The 19,960-nt window shown below is 38.7% G+C and overlaps 1 protein-coding gene across 7 annotated transcripts in view; it reads right to left on the bottom strand.

Moving 5' to 3' along the window:
• The window catches only part of LOC119792895 (myoferlin-like), a 56,238-nt gene that overhangs the window by 6,455 nt on the left and 29,823 nt on the right, over nucleotides 1-19,960 (bottom strand). For 3 of the 7 annotated variants that reach the window (XM_038299734.1, XM_038299737.1, XM_038299738.1), the window contains 23 exons: nucleotides 19,731-19,845; nucleotides 19,414-19,516; nucleotides 17,043-17,185; nucleotides 16,753-16,923; nucleotides 16,426-16,519; nucleotides 16,262-16,339; nucleotides 15,667-15,848; nucleotides 9,648-9,806; nucleotides 8,767-8,868; nucleotides 8,516-8,677; nucleotides 6,035-6,200; nucleotides 5,885-5,961; nucleotides 5,715-5,771; nucleotides 3,598-3,609; nucleotides 3,416-3,514; nucleotides 3,184-3,312; nucleotides 2,922-3,077; nucleotides 2,741-2,832; nucleotides 2,483-2,653; nucleotides 2,204-2,352; nucleotides 1,981-2,120; nucleotides 491-579; nucleotides 332-427 (listed from right to left, as the gene is read on the bottom strand). In XM_038299734.1, the coding sequence (XP_038155662.1) occupies nucleotides 332-427; nucleotides 491-579; nucleotides 1,981-2,120; nucleotides 2,204-2,352; nucleotides 2,483-2,653; nucleotides 2,741-2,832; nucleotides 2,922-3,077; nucleotides 3,184-3,312; nucleotides 3,416-3,514; nucleotides 3,598-3,609; nucleotides 5,715-5,771; nucleotides 5,885-5,961; nucleotides 6,035-6,200; nucleotides 8,516-8,677; nucleotides 8,767-8,868; nucleotides 9,648-9,806; nucleotides 15,667-15,848; nucleotides 16,262-16,339; nucleotides 16,426-16,519; nucleotides 16,753-16,923; nucleotides 17,043-17,185; nucleotides 19,414-19,516; nucleotides 19,731-19,845 (2,742 nt within the window). The remainder of the gene's footprint in view (nucleotides 1-331; nucleotides 428-490; nucleotides 580-1,980; nucleotides 2,121-2,203; nucleotides 2,353-2,482; nucleotides 2,654-2,740; nucleotides 2,833-2,921; nucleotides 3,078-3,183; nucleotides 3,313-3,415; nucleotides 3,515-3,597; nucleotides 3,610-5,714; nucleotides 5,772-5,884; nucleotides 5,962-6,034; nucleotides 6,201-8,515; nucleotides 8,678-8,766; nucleotides 8,869-9,647; nucleotides 9,807-15,666; nucleotides 15,849-16,261; nucleotides 16,340-16,425; nucleotides 16,520-16,752; nucleotides 16,924-17,042; nucleotides 17,186-19,413; nucleotides 19,517-19,730; nucleotides 19,846-19,960) is intronic. The other 4 variants (XM_038299740.1, XM_038299741.1, XM_038299735.1 and 1 more) reach the window with 3 other exon arrangements.

The raw sequence follows: 19,960 nt of genomic DNA, 5'->3' as shown, positions 1-19,960 counted from the left end.
AGTTAAAATCTTGACAAAGATCTTAAAATCTAGAATTGTTTAGAAATTAATCCAAAAGACTTACCAATATTTTTTCATTTACAGTTCATGTTATTTTACCTTTTTTTAGGTTTAAGAGTTAAAGTTAATTCCAATGAAAAGAGGATCCTAATTGTTACTAGCTATAGTAGATTATGGTCTTAAAAATAACTTTTGATCTTGGAAAGATCAAATGCTTTCTAGAACCTTCAACATCTACTATTAGAAGATTTTGGTGCATAGATATATAACATTGACCGTTTTTGGATTAGATTAAATTCACAATAAGGTTTGAATTGTAAAGTTGCTATACCCTTTCACATAGATGTCACTCATGTTCTCTCCTGTGATGCTGGTTTCATCCAGAGTTACATCCGTGGTGTTCCAGATGACGACTCGCAGGAAATGCCTAAACAAGCAGACAGGTCAGTTTTATCCATCTGCATCCCCTGGAAAAATCCTTTTTACATACCTCTTAGGTTTGCGGGGCGTGATGTCGAAGGGAGGACCAGGCTGTCCCATGCTTTTTGGGAAGACATCCACCCACATCTGTAGCCGACCCTTTAAATCAACAAATTAAGTAATGGGTTAAAACGTATAACTTCAGGGCAATGGGCAGCTGGGGGTATGTTCAGTTATTTGACCAAATATCCATACCCATTAAATCTTTTAAATTTGTCATGTTATATGAAATACAGTGAACCACTCAGAAGGAAGTGGATTCAAAGTGAAAGGAGAATGTTTATTTTTTTTAAAAGGCAACGTGATAGACATTTGTATTTATCGCCCCCAGCTTTATACACCCCCTAGCATAATGCTGCTACCACCATGTTCCAGTCAAGGTTAAGTGTGAACAGTAAGTTTTTCTTCATACGTTCTGCTCGCAGATCAAAGGGTTCTTCAGGGGTTGCCCTTCGGGCAAGTGACTTTCACATTTCATTTGCCCAGAAACTATTTTTACTTGCCCAGTATAATGTTTGATAAATGTAGTTCCTAATATTCATTTTTATATATATATCAATGAAACATGTTTGTTTTTTAAATGTTTTTTTTTTATAATTCAGTAAGTTTCCAGGTTCCTGGTGTGTATCTGCATGCGTCAGATAATAAACTCAAGCCTACACAACCGTGTTAACATGCTTTTCAATCCTTCCTGCACATTCTTTGCTTTAAACTGTTGTGTGCATGGAAAAATATAAATTGTAATGTTAAAAATCTAAAAAATTCATCCAGCTGCTGCTTTGCAGAATTCTCTCCCCAAGGAGAGAAAAATCAAGCCATCTAGCGGAAAATCATGCGAAAATGTGTACAAAACAACAAAAATGGCGCCGGCAACGCTTGTGGGGCGTTTTCATCGAATGTCAGTGATTTTAAATTAATTTTGAGTGATAAATAAAAAAATTTTGCGATCATTGCACTTGCCCGGCGGGCAAATGCAATGAAATTTGTACTCTCCCGACAATAAAAACTACTTGCCCCGGGCGATGGTTAACATCAAGCCCTGTTCTTAATATTTGTGTCGTCTGAACAAAACACCCATTTCCATGTTTGCTGCCTTTTCCACATGGCTTATTTTAAAATACAAATCTGACCTCTTGTCAGGCTAATCAAGACATTGTCCCATCTGAGCTGTGCATATCTATACCTCACCCACATTTGCCACATGGCTCTTAGCTGCTTTAGTGGATGGTGGATCAAACAGAGCTCGGTATATTGCCCTATAAAACAATCTTTTTCCAAGATTCTTTCTGTCCTGATCCTTTTGTCCGGTCATCTCTTCATTGATAAATGGTAACCGTCCTTTAAGGCCCTCATGGAACAGCTGGATTTATATTGAGATATTCTGACACACAGGTGTATTTGGCTCAGTGAATTGTTGCACTGTTACTGGGCACAGATTTTAAGTCATAAATAGCTTTGAAATCTTGATCCCATTGGACTGATTGATGAATAATGACTTACCTGAGACAGATTAGGCTGGAAGGAGCTGTAAAGGGTTCTGGTCTCCACATGTTCAGGAACCAGTCCCTGCGTTCGAAGGACATGCAGACAGAGTCGTTCTCGGGGTGGACCCAAGTGCTGGTGAACCTCCGTGTTACCCTCTTTATGACAAAACAGAGTTGACTTAATGTGCCATAATTGAAATAAACTGTCCCACTAAATTCATGTGATGATAATGTCTTACCAAACTGGGCCAATGTGTACTCTTTTCCGTTGAAAGTAAGTGATGTGCCATTATCTTCCGTCTTGGGTTTGGACAGGCCTTTTAGACGGGCCAGGTTCTCCAGGATTTGCGACGGCTTCAGCTGATCCCGCCACTGATTGATGCCAGACCTTAAGAGACAGAGCTAATTTATTATGTGTAATTTCTTTTCTTAAAACTAGTAGTTCAAATGTTATACCTCACCGCCCCCTTAACTCCACTCTACAAAGGTAAAAGCCATTGGGCAGATGGTTTACTTACACGCAGTAGGTCTGAGGAAGGCCGCAGTAGGAGTTATATCGAGACAGGAAGCGGTTCTCTAGGTCGATCACTGTCTCGCCAACCTTCTCATCTCGAGTCAAGAGATCATAGTCATAAACCCCGATTCTCAGGTCCTTATCTTGAGGCAAGAAGCAGGTCATCTCAAACATCCTGAACAGGAGAAAGGTTTAAAAACCGTCAACGTGACATTAGGCGGACAACAGATGAAGAGACGCTCGAATATATTCTAAGACTCACCTTCCAAACACAGGGTTTATGTTGTTGGGCAAATAATTATCTCTGTCATCAAGTGTGTTCCTGCCCACTGATATTTTTATGTATGGATCGCACTAAGAAAATACAAAACAGGTTTAATCTGAGGAAACTGGCTAACCATGAGTGTGAAAATGAGTGAGTTTTATGGCTGCTTCATTCTCACCCTGCCATTGTTGTCTTTAGGCTGAAGGTCAATCGCCCGAACCACATAAATCCTGACCAGACACTCCTGAGGTCCGCTTTCCGGCAGCTCTCTGAACTGTCGGGGTGGAGGAGCAACACCTGGGTCATCTGATAGGGGGTACACCTTGAATGCACCCTGCAGGTACAAGGCAACACATGTAGAACGGGTGAAATTATGGTAATTTCCACAGAAGGTCGTCATCACCACTCAGGTTAAAAGCTTCTGAATGGTGCCAGGCTACCTTGAACTCTCCGACCACGGTGGGGTCTTCGTCCCCATTTTCATTCTTGCCTCTCTGCAGCTTGAATGTGTTGCAAAAGTCAGTCAGCCCCTTGAATTCTGGGACAGTCTCCAACTCACAGTCATACACCTGGAAATTAGCACCAACATTTAAGACGACAGCGATCAGAAACATCTTTCTGTTTGTCACACATTGAGTCATTACACTCTGGAAGAAGTAAAGGTTTTCATACTTTAAGGGTATCGTAGCCTTTTCTTATGTAAGGACCACATTTCTGCTGGTCTCCAACTGAAGCGTAGAATTTACTCCACCAATCAACCGTTTCCTTTTCCTAAAAATGAAGTGGCATTGCATGATTACCTTGGAATTAAATACTAAACAAGAACTTGAAAGCTAAAGCTGTTTTGCTCTCACCTTTTCTGCCTGCTTTGGAGGAAGACAGGATTAGAAGAAAAAAAAACAGTCAGTCATAATCATTATCATCAGAAAACACATTGAAGGTGGAGTGATGAAAGATTATTAGTGATCATTTCAGTGTTTATGATTGCATAACAAAGAGGAATGCAGATGCAACCTTGAGAGCAGATTACTGAAAGTGTAACAGCTTTGCTCAATCAAAGATTAAATCTACACTAGGAACAAACACCTCCACACTGTGTTTGTTAATGAAGGACAAAAAAATCATATGCTATGGTTTTAAATGCATACAGTTAATTAAATGGCAGCGGTGGCTTAGTGGTTGGAGCTAGACTAGATGTTTGCTTCCTAAACTCAGAGGCTGCCTCTCTGAGTCCCTCAGCTCAACAATTAATCCCAGATTCCTAACTAAAAGCAAATGTTCCAACTGTGGGACCTTTTCTTATTATTAAGTCAAACCTACTGAACCTACCAATTTTTAAACCTCCATAAAATTAAAGAATCTATCATTTGTATTGAATTACCTGGGTCTCAAATGTTCTTACAAAAAATTTTTATGAGTTAATTTATATTTTAATAATTTCTACAAGCATACAGAACATACTGATGAACATTTTGATAAGCAATAAAAAAAGCTTGTATAAGAACAGATTTGCTTTGAGACTTAAACAAGATTCAGTGAAACTAATAAACCTACACTGCAAAAAATTTGAATCTAAGTCAATTTTTCTTTATGACACCATCTAATAAGTACCTTTTTTTAATTGAGCAGGTAAGTTAGACACTTTGCTAATGGAACAAGACAATTTACATTTAAAATAAGAAAAAAAACAACTACAGTCACTTATTCTAAATTAATATCTAATTTAATCAATTTGACTGTGTGATCTAGTGAACTGTAAAGTGCCTTGAGATGACATGTGTCGTGAATTGGCGCCATATAAATAAACTGAATTGAATTTATTAACTTATTTTAAATCTTAAAATAAATTGGCAGATCTTCTAATTTTTCAACTCAAATTAAGGGTAAATTCACTTAAAGAAATTTGTACTCATTTTCAGAATGTTTTTGCAGTGTGCTTAGTAAATAGAATCCATTTGATTTATTTAAATCAAAGTAAAACAAGCTAGCCTCTTAGGGCCTCTGACCACAGAGCTCAATATCTCAACTCACAGAGAGGTGGCAGATGGAGCCGACTTTATTACACATAGTGGGAGGTCTACTCAAGGCAGTTTTTTTCAACATCTTTGGGAAGCACCGGTATCTATTCAAAACTTTGATCCAGTACATATATTAAACACAGGAACATTTGCTTTTCATTACACAAGACAAAAATAGAAACTTTTAAGCTTGTCTGCAAAATACTGTTAATAAAGAAGAACAGAAGAAGAAAGAAGTAACACTGCACATCACCCTGAACGCACCGTGCATACAAGGTTGGCGCTACATCTGGGATAAAGCTAAAAGAAAGCCTGATGGGCTGGGAAAGACTTGAGAATGAGATGGAGGTCTGCCTTCCAGTGGGAGAGGAACTCCACATACTGAAAGCTACAGGCCTTAAACCATTCCAGCTTCTTCTAAAAACTGATATTCACAGACAACCTCCATCTGAGTTTCAGCTAAAAAAAAAAAAGAACAAAAAAAGGGGTTAATTACAGCCAGTAGATATCTAGAGATACTACTGAAAACAAGAACACTGATCATTCCACCTCCCCTTCACAATTATGAAAGGATTTGTTGGTTTATTGCAAAAAATCCTAAAAAAAATATATGAAAAGTTTTGGTTGTAAGACAACAAATTAAAAAAAGATTAAGGAATAAAATTCTTTATTGACGGATAACATTTTTGTTAATGTGCTAATCTTAAATTGATGGTAATCGGTGGCAAAGTAGCCTTTGATACAAGGTAAAGCATCTGGATACCTTTGCTTATTTCCATGTTATGCCCTTGCTGTGACCAAAGTTAACCAGTGTTCTCATTAAAGTAGCTCTAAATAAATGTGGTTAAATCATTATGACAGCCAGAGTGTAGAGTAAAGCCAATGTGCCATCAGGAGGGATTTGTGTCATTGGTTTAGTGAATTACAAAGCTACAACAAATAATCATACATACAAACTGGAAAGCTGGGGAAGCCATTTTGTTGAAAGCTGCAGACATACTGTACAAAAACTGCAAGCCAAAGCATTGCACAGTCAAAATTTGACATTTAGGAGCCAAATTTTGTTTCCAAGCAAACCCACTGGGACGGAGGTGTGGGGAAGACAAGGGGAGCTGACATTTACCTGAGCCTCTAACAGCGGCCGGGCCTCTTCCATGGTGATAGAAACATCTTTACGTGGCGCCGTCATCATCAGAGCCACTGTTAAAACAGAGTTGATAAAAAATGATCTCTTTATCTGCAATAATATGTAATTTCAGAGTAATGAACTTACTCTTGGAGGCCCTGGCTCCCTCTGAAACTATGACATATGGGTCACATCTGAACTGCTCCAGTGACGTGATGGTGCACTGACCAACCACAGGCTTCCTGCCAAACGGACGGTGGTCGATCACCTTCAGCACAATAGGAGGAGTGTACATCTCATCCTTTGGAAGAAGCTGAATGAAGAGTAGGGAACATATTGCAATACAGGATTAGAAAGAAGCTTATTTGATATCTAAGATTATAAAATGCTGAGATATTGAATTTACTGATTACCAATTCTTACAACACATTTCAAGGCTTTAGTTTAACAGCTTTAAGTCTCTCTACAGTTTTTTAAGAATGTTTTCATCTTCCATCTGAAAATGAATGCATCTTTGTGTGGTATTAAGTGTGAGTCCTTTTGGCTACTTCTTTATTTAGGGGTTATGAGATGAAGCCTTTCCTGACTAAACCGTTGTTAGGTTTATTCTTTATACATCATGTGCATTGTTAGTTTTTTAGCCAGATTAGACAGAGTAGAAGGCCTTCCTTCACTTGGTGGATGTCACTGTGTGTACGGAGGTCATCTAATCAGGACAGCCTTCGTGTCTCTACAAATACACAGGATATGGGCACATCTTGGAGCCGGACTGATAAAGGAGAGCTATGTGTAATCCTGGGGTAAAGAGGCAAGACGCATGAATTTCAAGGCATTGATGGCGTGTCAGTTTCTGATACGGGCAGCTAAGCATCCACCTGATGCAACACATAGGCTCATGAGGTATAAGAAGCAGGAGAGGACTATTCGGGGCTCAATCTTTACCGGACGCTCGCTGACGTTTTTTGAGCCCACAACTGTGCTAACTCCAAGCAATTTCTCTGTCCTGTAACGACCTGGCCTGGAATAAACTCTGTTACTTTCTTACTCCTGTTTTATAGTCATTTTTTAAATGGTTTTACCCAGTTTGAGTTAAGAGTAGTAAATAACTTGCTCCCAGATAAAGAACCGGTAGGGAAGTTCTGAGGCGCAGCCACCTTCAGGGGGACAGAACTTCCATATTTAACACTGTCATTCAAAGCAAAGTTACCACAAATAACACAAGTACTATGACTTTACACATTCTAGGCGATAGCTCACTCTGGTTGCATAAAAAAAAACAAATTCCATAAAAAAATCTCGTTTGGCTTAGCATATTTTATTTTGAGTTACACATTGTTTTGGGTCGGTTTGTTATTAAGCTTCAGAGCTTCTGCATTTAGCATTACAAGATGCGTGAACTTGGTAAACATAGAAGTAATGGAGCCAAGCCAGTCAGCACCAGAGGTGTGAAGGTTAAAAAAGTCCAATATAGTGGAATTATTGGATGTCAAGGGAACTAAGACAACAGCAGAACTCAGATTACAATATGAATGTTGGAGTTAATTGAGGCAGGAGCTAAAGCTGTAGCAGGCAGCCAGTTGATTTGTGAGGAAGTATTGCCAGCAGATGGCGACGGCGAAAAACAACATTCATGTTTTCTGATTGTGCTCAGAGTAAAAATTCTCTCTGTACTTAAAAAGAAATAATTAACCACTGTCAGGACGACAGTTTGGTGTACATTACTTTATTTTAACATGATAAGGTTTTTGGTGGGTTTTATTTTTCAATAGACAGTATGTGAGACTGGGTCCTTCTAAATTACAACAGGGGAGTGAAGGCCTAGTGGTTAGGGCATTGCACTTGGAATCCAGAGGTTCTGAGTCCAAGCCCCACTCCCACAGACTGCCACTCTGGGTCCCTGAGCAAGACCCTTAACCCCACACTGCTTCCCGGACGAATTGCAGCCCACTGCTCCACAAGGGGATGGGTTAAATGCAGATAGTTCATTTCGTTGCACTGTACCTGTGACAGTGTAATGACATAAAAGCTGGGGGGGGAAAGAAGGAACTTCCTCGTGGGGTATTAAATGATAGACAGAAATACAATAAAATACTAAATGGTTAAAAAAAAAATAATAATTGTGAATGCAGTTTCATTTAGACATCCAGCTAGTGGTCAGCTTTTTAAATAGGTTTCATTCATAAAACACTGGACACAAAAACAATTGAGGAAAGGGACATTATGAGATAATGAAGATAAAAGTGTTTAGATGAACCCTAAGATCTTCAGTTTTCTTCAGTTTTTATTAAACATTTTAAGGAGAAAAAAGTGTGAAATTTAAATTTTTTTGCAAAAGAAAAAATGAGTCAATATTTTAAAATATCTTTGCTTCCATCGCAGCTGAAAGTCACCATGTTTTACTGCTTGCAGGAAAACTAACGCTGCACACTATGCTGTTTGGCATCTACTTCAATTCGGTTTTCATCAGAACACCTTTAACTTCTTCATTTTCATTCCCCTATATGAGGCATGTTGTATTATTGCATCACATAAGAACCAATTAACGTAGATTGAAGTCTACAGTTTTACAGGGACAAAATGAAACTGATATTTTACTCGTTTTTAGAAATCTGCTGACAGCATCATTACCACTTTAATGAAGAGGACAGAGCCGGGGAAGTTGGGACTCTTTTTCATGTTCTTGATCACAGCAGACTCCACCCTTTGGCCCCCACACTCTACCACCAAACTGGGGGAAGACACTGCAGCAAGCTGGTACGTCTTCATGTTCCTTAGACCCCATGCCAGAATCTTAAACACAAAGAGGCACACAAAAGCAGGGGTGGTATAGAGAGATAAAGGTCTCTACTAGTGCATCAGTGTGAGAGATTGTTCATTACCTCCACAGCGGTGAGCTGAACCACGGGTCGGATACCCTGAGGAACCATGTAGAGGTTCTCAGCTCTCTTTGGGGGAACCAGGGGGAGTTCCGACTCACCTGACTGCAAAGAGATACACGCTCACTTTTTTTTAACAATAATCAAAGTCCTTTTTACTTATGTGCTGCATTCAAGGTCCTCATATTTTCTACGTCTTAAAATCAACATGGAAAGATGGTTTATAGATTAAAACCTCGGACTTATGCATTGCTGCTACAGATTATACTCAACATCATGAGCTGATCCACTCATGGCATGTAAAGAACATTTTTACTCTGTACTTTCCATCTTTTAATGGATTAATTCCCTGGCTCAGAACATTAACTTTGATAACAGATTACCATTAATTATCTAGATGTTAACAAATAGATGGATATTTAGTGTTTAAAAAAACAAAAAACATCTGAGATATTTTGGCCTGGTAGGTAATCGATCTAAATGTTTTTGAAGTAGAGCAGATTATATTTGTGGGAGGAACAGTTTCTTTCCTAGAGCTGTTGTTGCCCTGAACGCCTCACGTACAATGTAACAACGGTAACTATCAATAATGCTACCTCACGTGCAATAACCTGTACCCGCTACCTCAGGAGAGCCCGCAGTATCCCTTTTTAAACCTTTTTCGTATTTATTTATTTAAATTTATTTTATTTTATATTTTTAAATTTGCACTGATTGCTTGTACTGTGTTTTTTCTTTTTCGAGCAATTTCGTTGCACCCCTGTGGAGCAATGACAATAAAGAATTCTGATTCTGATTCTCTGATTCTGAATGTTGAGGAATTTGAAGTCTGTGGACCATTATGACTGTAAAATGACTCATTTTCCAGAGTTTTTAGATCAAACCTTGTCTTTAAGAATGAGCTCCGCAGCCACGAGTGCCTCCCCGGATTTCTTCCCCTTCTGGATGACGGGATGCCACAGTAGTTTGGGCTTCTGATCCATGCTGGAGTTCAGCTTCACCAACGGGACGCAAACACTGCGGCCGAGCAGCTCATCCTTCCCCTGCACAGAGGATCACATGTTGCAGTTATACAGAAGTTAAGCTGGGATTTCCAAGAGTGCGTAACTAATAAGGATGAAATTTGATTAAAAGAGGGTAGTGTTGGTGGGTAAGGGATGCAATACATTATCAACACATAGTTACAACACTGCAGAGAAATTATTTTTCCCCTTTTTCTTCAATCTCTTGACCATGTGCTGATATGGTGCTGAGTATTAAATTACAGCATTTCTTCATAGGAACTTTTGATCTAACAGAGCACTCCACCACAGAAAGAAAACATTAATGATAGAGCTTTATCAAATAATGCTGCAATATGCTAGTGAAGATTCATCCAGGTCATTCCAAAAAATGTAAAAATTCCACTGGATTTTGTTTCCAAGTTTGAAGATGTTTCGCTTCCCATCCAGGAAGCTTTTTCAATTCAAATGTCAGAAATAGCGTTGAGTTCAAGGCTTTAAACAATAGCCCAACAAAGCCTTGTTTTTTTCTTTGTTATGTTAAGAAGAACCTTAAACAGAGGGGGGGAACTCAGATTTCAGCTTCAAAAACCTAAAATGCAGCAATTGAGTTGATCCTTTCCCGCCATCATCACAACACCCACCCCTTTACAGGGGAACAGCCTATTTGGCCAGGCCAATAATTTCCTTTAACGTCCCCCTTTCAGAGACATAGCCAGGTATGGGGCATTGCAAACTAACAAAAGAAGCCAAACGACCCCCATTCCAAAGGGGTGGATCTGTCTGTCTGTTTCATTTTGCATGTTTTCTAAACAAAAACAAGGCTTTGCTGGTCCAGTCTATAAAGCCTCAAACTTGATGCTATTTCTGACATCTAAATTGAAAAACTTGGAAACAAAGTCCAGTGGATTTTTTTTACATATTTGGAATGACCTGGATGACTGAGAATCTTCAACAGGATATTGCAGCATTATCTGATAAAGCGCTATGATTAAAGTTTTCTTTCTTGTTTTTGTTTTTTTTAACTATTTTGGAATAATGCTGCAACAACTTCTACAGAATGGATCTGATACCTTTTTAAGCTACTCAGTAAAAACTTAACTAAAGAGCAGCCATTTAATTTCTACCCCCAGTGGCGGCTGGCCAGTAGGGGGCGCTTGGGCGCCGCCCCCTTTAAATTGTTTGGATAATAAATGATTTCTGAACTGCAAAATACTTAGAAATATATTTATTCCTACTGTGTGTCGAATAGAAATGTTAAATGTATTAAAATAGTAAATACATAATTCTATTTAATTGCTCACATTGTACACACTTCCTATCCTGCAGGGCGCCGTTCTAATGAGAGTGTATGTAGGCGCATCAACTTGTGGCAAGCAGGTGATCTGAGGCTGACTTTTAATTGGTTATTTAAGGTTTTCAGCAGGGCGCAGCGCTCTGCGTCCCGGACACACCCATTCTGTTGTGTCATTACTAGTAGAGTGTCAGTACTGGCTAATTTTTTTTTTAAACATTGTGGGATTGGACAATCCCTGATTTGACTCATTAGCGCAGCAGCAGCTGCAGTTCGTTAGGTCGATTCACGTTTACGTTTGCAAAGTGGAGTGGTTTCAAAATGAGAGAAAATTCTGTTTTGTCTTTACAAAAAAATGCTTTTACAAAGCGTTCACTTGAAGAAAAAAACAGGATACTCAGTGTAGAAGACCATGAAAGGATTGCTGCAGAGGTGAGTTGTTGTGGAAAATCACTGTTACAATGGTTTATAGTACTGTTATTTACAGAGGCGTGCACAGACATTTTGGGGGGCAGGTGCTCAGGAGGGGGGGCGGGGCACTTTTTAGCGCACGTGTAACACTTAATTATAAAAAAAAATACATGCATGTTGAATGAAATTTGACTTTTATTTGTAACATTCTCTAAACATGAGTTTTCAATGGAAAAAAGTCACATCACCAACAGAACAGACTAAAGCGTACTTCTTTCATCTGGCTCATCTCCCTGTTTTCCCTCATCCATCTGTTCTCCCTCATCCTGCTGTTCTCCCTCATCCTGCTGTTCTCCCTCATCCTGGTCTTTTTCTGTCTCTGTGTCTTCCCTGAACTCTTCCTCATCTCCTGTCCTGGTAGATGTTGATGGTATAGAGCTTCCCTGCTGTGACTGGCTACAATATAATAATAATAACCATCATGACAATAATAATGATAATAATAATAATAATAGCTTTAACAAATATGCCACATTAGTTTAAATAATGGGCTACTAGGGCAACATGACTGGAAGTCATGTCACGTGGATATGACTTATGGTAGCCTACAAAATCATAGCTATTTTAATACCTGCTGCACAAACCACTTAAAAATAAAATGTGAACAGCTTTTAAGATTTTTCAATACGATTAACCCTCCTTTCTTGGCATTGTGCTGCAATTATTAAATCAATATACAATTAAGACAATAAAGAGACCAAAATGTGTTAATTTATGTTGCCTAACAAAACCTATACAACAGAAAACGTTTCTGACTTTAATCTCAGAATTCTGACAGAATTCTGACTTTTTTATTGTCAGAATTCAGTCAATAAAAAAAAAAAAACGAGTTTCAAAAGGGCATTTTCTTTGATAAAGGGCAAACTTCTTAGTGCTTTAGCACCACCTAGTGTCTATGTATGCACTGAGCAACACCTTAAAAGCCTATCCAGTGCTCAATCGAGGTAAGCTGAAGACAGACCTTACTCTCATCTACAGCAAGGAAGAGTTCAAAGCCTGTTGTGGTGCTGTGGGCCTATTCCAGCTGTTTATGGAAAACAATCTAGAAGAAGTCTTTTCAGAAACTGTCACGCTCTTGAAGATCCTCATCACCACACCCATGACCACAGCAGAAGCTGAAAGGTGCTTTTCAACTCTGAAAAGAATCAAGACTTTTCTGAGAAACTCAATGACTCAGGACAGGCTGAATGCATTGGCCATGTTGTACATGGAGAAAAGACTAGTCACAGAGATGACTGACTTTAACAAGAATGTAATTGAGAAATTTGCAGGGCAGAAGGAAAGGAGGGCAAAATTCATGTTCAAATAGTGCTATTTTTTAAGATTTGTTTTGTTTGTTTTTCAGTTGTTTGTTTTGTGTGCGCCCCCCTCAGTTTTTTTAGCACCAGCCGCCACTGTCTACCCCACAAACTCATAGGTTTTGTCCATGGTGTTTTTCTGCATTAGATGACGTAATTCCCTCCAGTAGATCATAAAGAGGCCGAGGCCCTGGTTTAATTCAGAGCTGTGGAGTTAAACCTCAACAAGTAACATTTTTACCTTAATAAATCCTCTTCCAAGTGCCTGTGATTTTAGTGCCACTGATAGCAGAGCCTGGCAGCTCTGTTCTCATTCTCAGTAAAACAAACAGCTTTATGGAAATGCAGACCTTTAGCTTAAATAGCCATATGTCAGAAAAGGAACGTAAGGATAAGATTCTCAACCATCTGCAGAAGAGTGAATTTTGACAAGCCGTTTGCTTTTGATCAAACACAACCAAGGATGAATTAAGGCATGGCGATATATACCATAATATCTCGATATTTTTAACATTTATTTATTTTTAACCTCAATATTTGTAACCATATTTATCTTTAAATGCGTTTCTTTTCATTCCGGTTTATAAAAGGCGCCTCTGAATTAACAGCACTTTTATCTAACATAACAGCAAAGATTGCAGCTGCAATGAAGCGAGGTTATATCGATTTATTACGTCCTAAAAGCGTAGTTCATGTCATGGACATTTCAACAACTGGCTGCTGTAAATAGCTTTTGTTTTTTTAAACAGATGTTTTGCTTCATACCTGTAGTTATCAGATTAGTCTAAAACAGTTTCTGCTGCCTCATTAGTCCCACCTTTGAAATCTGCTGTGAGCGCTGCATGAATAAGCCTGGGTGGCCACACTACACAGCTTTGTACTAAATGTCACACGGCACATTTTCTAACAATCTGCTATAGATAAACATCAGATCAGGTATGAAATGGCTAAAAACTAACCTACCTGCATTTTTTAAATTATAAATATTTTAAAAGGTAGACTTTCTGATAATAAACAATATAGACTTCACTTTTGAAAAAGATCTAAAAGCTAATAGTTAATCACAAGAATCGTAAATAATCAACTAATTTAGTAACTGATTAATAATACCTAGAGTATAGAGACTCTAAAACATGCCTTTAACTGCTACCCACTCAGAGCAGTACTTATACCAAAATTGTAATTAAAAACATTTTGGACAGAAAAACCCTTTTTCTGTCCATCAATATGCTCTATCCAGAACTCAAGTGGAAGCTTCAACTGATTTAAATTCTGTAAAAAATAGATAACATTTAGCTATCAGATTATTAATTGATCAATAAAAAAAAAATTATTCAACATATTAATCAAAGAATCATTAGTTGCATCCCTTAAATAATTATATGTTGCTTTTCTGTTACCAAACTTACACTCATCTCTTTGGTGGTCCATTATGCTTGGCAGGAATTATGTTGAGTTTTTTTTTTTTTTATTACAGTTGATTCAATGAAAATATTCACATCACCATCCTCTCAATCTTCATCCTCCATTTCATACTCAGTAAGGAAGGCAGAGATTAAAGCAACCGAGGAAACTGAACTCTATCCAGATGTTTTGGATAGGCTTAGCTTTCCAGAGTATTATCTTCATCTAACTTTACTTTTTATCTCTTTACATCTCTTAGGATTGGGTGTCAATTTCACCCCAGTTATTTAAACAAATACAACAGAGTTTTAGGGTAGCTGTAATCAAACCTTTAAACCTTCCCTTCATAAATATAACTTTATAGAACTAAGATATGACAAAAGCTTATTTCATGATGTGTTTCTCAATTTGGGTCTAAATGATACAATTTCACCATCTATATAAACACAATAAAAGCAAACCCATGAGAATTATTTTATCATGTTTTTAAATTTCCTGCAGAATAACATTTTAGAAATATCTTCTTTAAAAAAAACTAAACTACAGGAAACTACACTAAAGTCGGTCAATGAAAAATTCTGTAATAAAAGACTAATGTAAACAAAAAATTGTAAAAGTGTTTTAGTTTAGTTTTAAGTTTTTTTAATTACATCACAATATATAGCAATAATATCCGGCCCTAATATTATATTAATAACCTATATCTAATCTTTCTTTTATTCTAAAATTATAGATTAAATATTTGCCAATCAAGTGTTTGAGTTTGTCCATGGTTCTTACTTAAAAGTACTTAAAAAGTACATGATGCAAAGTACTCATAATAAGCATAATATTCTCATGGCCTCAGATAACGGACATGTCTGTTCCCGTCCTGTAGACCTTAGATTTCATCATCAGCCACAACATTCTCTTTTAAAGACTGGAATGTTCTGTGGGGGATCAAGGGAACGGCATGGGGTTGGTTTAATCTTATTGATCTGATAGATTCCAGCCCAGATCCAGTCTGATATTACTTCTGGACCACAGGGGTAACTGCTTCACCCAATAACTTATCGCTTTTACGATATATCTCGATATTTGGCTGCCCGATTTAATGTTGACTTCTCAGTTCCTAGTATCAATAAAAAAAACTGTTACCTAAAACAATGAGGGGAAATGGGCTACCTCTATTTAATATCTTCTGATGAAAACATTCAGCACTTGCTTTTTTTTAATTCATACATTTAGATAGCTTGGAAAAATATTGCGATATATGGTGATATTGCAATATCATGATTAAATCGGATTGTGATCCAAATATTGTGAGACGAATCGTATTACAACACCCATGCCAATACTCCCCCCTACTAAAACTAGACATAGCCATGGTTGACTTTCACAATGACCAAGTATGTGTTCTCTTTAATCCATTCAATGTGCAGCCTTCACTTCCTACCACTTGGTCGCTGTCGTAGAACTCCAGCACCACCTCAGGAGGACTGTGGACCATGTTCTTGGGGTCTCCATAAATCTCCACATCGTTAAAAATCAAGGTTTGGTCCCAGGTTGGGTTCAGAGTTGCTTTAAGCTTTTCAGTCGTCTTGCTAACATAAAGGAAGGAGACATGTGCATATGGATCTGTAATGAGAGAAAATAAGAGTTTTAGTTCTTCTTTATCGGTTAAGGATAACATTAACGCACAACGTCGCCTGTTCAGTTCAGACTCAGTAATGAACATGAACACATTAGATTTAAATGTCTGCCTTTTAAATGCTTTTCTTTAAATTATTTTCAAATGTCATTAAAGGTCTTTTAGTTATAGTCTCACCAACCTCCTACCCAGTTCAGATGGCAAATTATTCTTTGAAATATGAATATTTGAATAAACTCAAAGTTCAAAGGTCACCAATTCTGGTGATGATATAGGAACAATGACAGATTTATAACATTTTAATATATTTTTCACTTTTTAAATTACATAACTAAAAATAAGAATCAACATTTTGTTGATATTCTGGCTCAGTGCCATTGATCTATATTTTTCCGCTTACCAGAGAAACTGTCCTTGTCCATAGAACTCAGGTTCCTTGCCTGATAGAGATAGACGCGGAGGTGATACATGTAGGACTCTAGGGAACATTGCATTGGGGTGAAAAAAATATCACATTTGTTCATTTTGACCTTTACATCTCATGTTTTGACTTCATACACTCACTATCAAAGGAGCAGGACACAGTGGGAGTGTTGGCACCAAACATCTTGGTGGCATCAGCTTTGGAGCCTTTCTCTTTATCCTCTGTATCGATACCCTGGAAACCAAACCAGAAAGACGTCTTAAAGCAACACGTTCAGGTGTCACACTGCAAAAAAAACAAAAACCGCAGCCAAGGAGCCGGGTTTCTTTAATCATGGGTAAATATTTGGTGACTCATTAAGCTCACAGTCGGTTCCTGCTTCCTTTGGATTACTAACAGGAGTCTGAGTTTCTGGTCTCAATTCTGACAGAGATGTTATTCTTGCTGTGAAAGTCACTTTTACTCACTAGTGCACCCTCAAGTTGAAAGATGGCACATGCTCCAAGGCGATCTTCCGGCGCCATCTTCCTCCTCCAGCGTCTTCGACGGAACGTGTCCGAGGAGCGCTCAATTCGGTGGAACTTCCATCCAATCAGAGAGGAGAATTCCCATCCCTCTGGGTCACCATGATCTCTTTTCTAGGGGTTTGAAAATAAACATCTGATGATGAAACACTACTTAAAGGAGTTGGATTAGGGTTACAGTAGAGAATGCATTTCTTCTACTTTATAAATTAAAAAAGCGTTTTGCAGCAAACCTCCACGGCTGCTCCTGCAGGTCGTGCAGCCCTCTTTCGAGGTCGAACCAGCCTCCTCCTGCGATGGACGTGGTACGTCTTCTCAGCAGGGACCCAGGATCGAGGCTTGTCATCTGGAGGAATGGTCACCCCATACTCCCAGCCTGTACAGTGGATACGGAGAAACGGCCACAGTTTTAGTCAATTTGCTTTTGCTTAACAGTTCAGCTGAAAGAGTCTCAACTGTTTGGAGAAGAGTTTCCATTATTTTAAAGATTGTGTTTATAGGATTTTTTTAAACATTTCTTCTGGTGCTGGTTAAGAAGGGGAGGTTCATATTCTCCTCTTTACTATGTGCTTGAGGCCAAGACTGACAGGCCAGTTAAATTCTTTTACACCAAACTTGCACATTCATGTTTTGTAGGCTTAGTTTTGTGTACCGCTGCAGTCATGCTGGAACAGGAAGAGGCCTACTAACTTCTTTGTCTGCTCCAGCATCAGGAATTCTTTTGATTCGAGCATGAAGCACTTATAAACTGCACACAGTCAGAGACCTCTGTACAGTTTGTATCTCAGCATCCTTGGATCAGACTTTGGACATTACATGGTTTATCATCTGAACACGCAGCCCCAGATCACCACTATGAAGGAACCTTTCTGAACAGATTTAAAAGCACAGAGGGTATCTCTTCAGAGTCCCACCCTGAATATTGTGCATTGCTCAAAGTAGCCTTTTGGATTGGAAATTTTGAGGGATGGCAAATTCTTCTGATAGTGCAGTTAATGAAAGAAAAACTAATTGGCTTGCAAATGTATTCATAAACTCCAACTTCTTCTATTAATAATGCTCACCAGGTTAAACCAGAACAACGTGATGCATAATTGTGAATGAAGGAAAAACAATGTTTTTTTATTCTTACTAGTGGTCTGAAAGTATTTTACAGCTTTCACTGAAACACTATTTATAGAAACCATAACAAAATCTAGTCCAATCAACAGTTTTCAAAGGTCTACTAATTAATAAACAACCTGAGCTGCATCTATATTTACAGCTGTTAAAGGCGTGAGGTCCGTTGGAGGACATTTGGTTAAAGGAATAAAATCTGATGGATAAATTAAATTAAATCCCACTGTTCTTTGTCCAATTCATATGGCAGCGTAGAGCACTGGGACAGGCCTAAAGGCACAGAGTAACTGGATGAGCTGCAGAAACCCACTGCTCAGGAAGGAGGATCTGCCAACGGGACATGACCAACATGAACCTGCTCTCTTGGTGGATGCTGCAACACAGACTGGGCTAAAACATGATGCAGAGCATACAGCCAGACATGCAGCCATCTGCTCAAACACACCTGAATCAAATAAACACTGTACAAATTTTTTCAACTGTTGCACGCAGCTACAGCTCACACTGTAAGAAGAAACCCAGTTTCATACATTGTGAGCTTTCAGTTCACAGCTCACAAAGTATGATCTCACACTGTGCGACCCAACGCTCTGATGCCATCGAGTGAAAACTGCTGCCTTGGCAATTTGTGCAATTTTGTGTGCTGAAAACCCTAAAAAAAACGTCATTTGGACAAAGACATGGCTAAAGTGGCTACGACGGTCTGTCAATTTTAATAGAAACAACCCCATTTCACTCACACCCCCGCCGTGCTTCTGTGTTTTCATCTCAGAGGAAGAAGAAAAAGAAGAATCCTTGTTTGCACATGCCAACTAACGATTTGCCCACGACCACGTAACGACAGCCGACTGAATTTAAACATGTTTGATTTTCTCCCGACCTTATAATTCCTGATCCGGAGGGGGTCGTGCGAGGCTGACGGCCCCTGCTTACTTTTAAGTATACTTTACTCACCTTATACAGGTATTACACAATGTAGGATCTGGGTGAAAATCTGCCAGATCGAAAAATTCTTGCACGACTGGGGAATCGGCCCGAAGAGGGCAAAAAAACAAAACTTAGTGTATGTCCTGCTTAATGGGGTCAGGAAGATTCTTTAAATGTGTCAAATAAGAATTGATGAATGGAAGGTCTAGAACAGGCGTTACGAAAAGCTATCCTGCAGGTTTTAGAGGTTTCCCTTTTCCAGCACAGCTCATTTTCCTTGATTGCTGATTAGCAGGCTTATCCTGAACGCCATTCATCAGAATGAGCTGTGCTCAAGCAGTGAAACCTACTGTATAAAACCTGCAGGACAGCAGCTCTAGAGGACTGACTTTGGGCATGCCTGATCTAATATTATTATTCAGTTATTCCAAGTCTATGGGTATAAAATGACATTGTAGTAGAGATAGTAATGGGTGCAAGGAACCTTGACAGCATGTCAGCCTCTATTTATACCCTTTACTTCATTCAGTGCTTCAAGCTATTTAAAGATTTCTTCACCTTGATCATCCACAGCTCTGTTAATGTCCACAGTCCAGCTGTCCTCCCACGTCCACCCAGGAGGACAGTCAAACTCTGTAGGGTTACGGCTTTTCTCTCCATTCTGCCAAACAGAAACAATGTTAGCTGCATTTCCATATTTAAACATTTTCATCACTTGTTTAGCAGCTGGGTACCAGGAACACGCTGTGTGGCTCAGATTAACATTAAAACATTCAAATTTTTGTGTGAATTTCTGTTAGTCGGAAGGATAAAGTCATCCAATGTTATGCATGATTGCCAGTAGCAGCATTTGCATTCTAGCTCGCTGCTCTCACCACATCTGTGTACGGCTCCGAGGCAGGCTTCCACTCTCCACCAGGAAAACGGGTTTCGTTCTGGAAGACCTCATCCATAAACTCTGTGTGTCCCGCATCTGCTTCAGTTAGCAGGCTGAAACAAAGCCAAATGGATGATGCATCTTTTGGAAAATGGATGATGCATCTTTTGGAAAATTCTAAGAGGATTTTGTACACTTTAAATTTCACTAAATGATCCCCTGGTGGCC

This window comes from Cyprinodon tularosa, unplaced genomic scaffold, assembly GCF_016077235.1.
Source record: "Cyprinodon tularosa strain WSP-4 unplaced genomic scaffold, ASM1607723v1 ctg433, whole genome shotgun sequence".
Taxonomy (NCBI): domain Eukaryota; kingdom Metazoa; phylum Chordata; class Actinopteri; order Cyprinodontiformes; family Cyprinodontidae; genus Cyprinodon; species Cyprinodon tularosa.
This window is presented reverse-complemented; position numbering and strand designations above follow the sequence as displayed.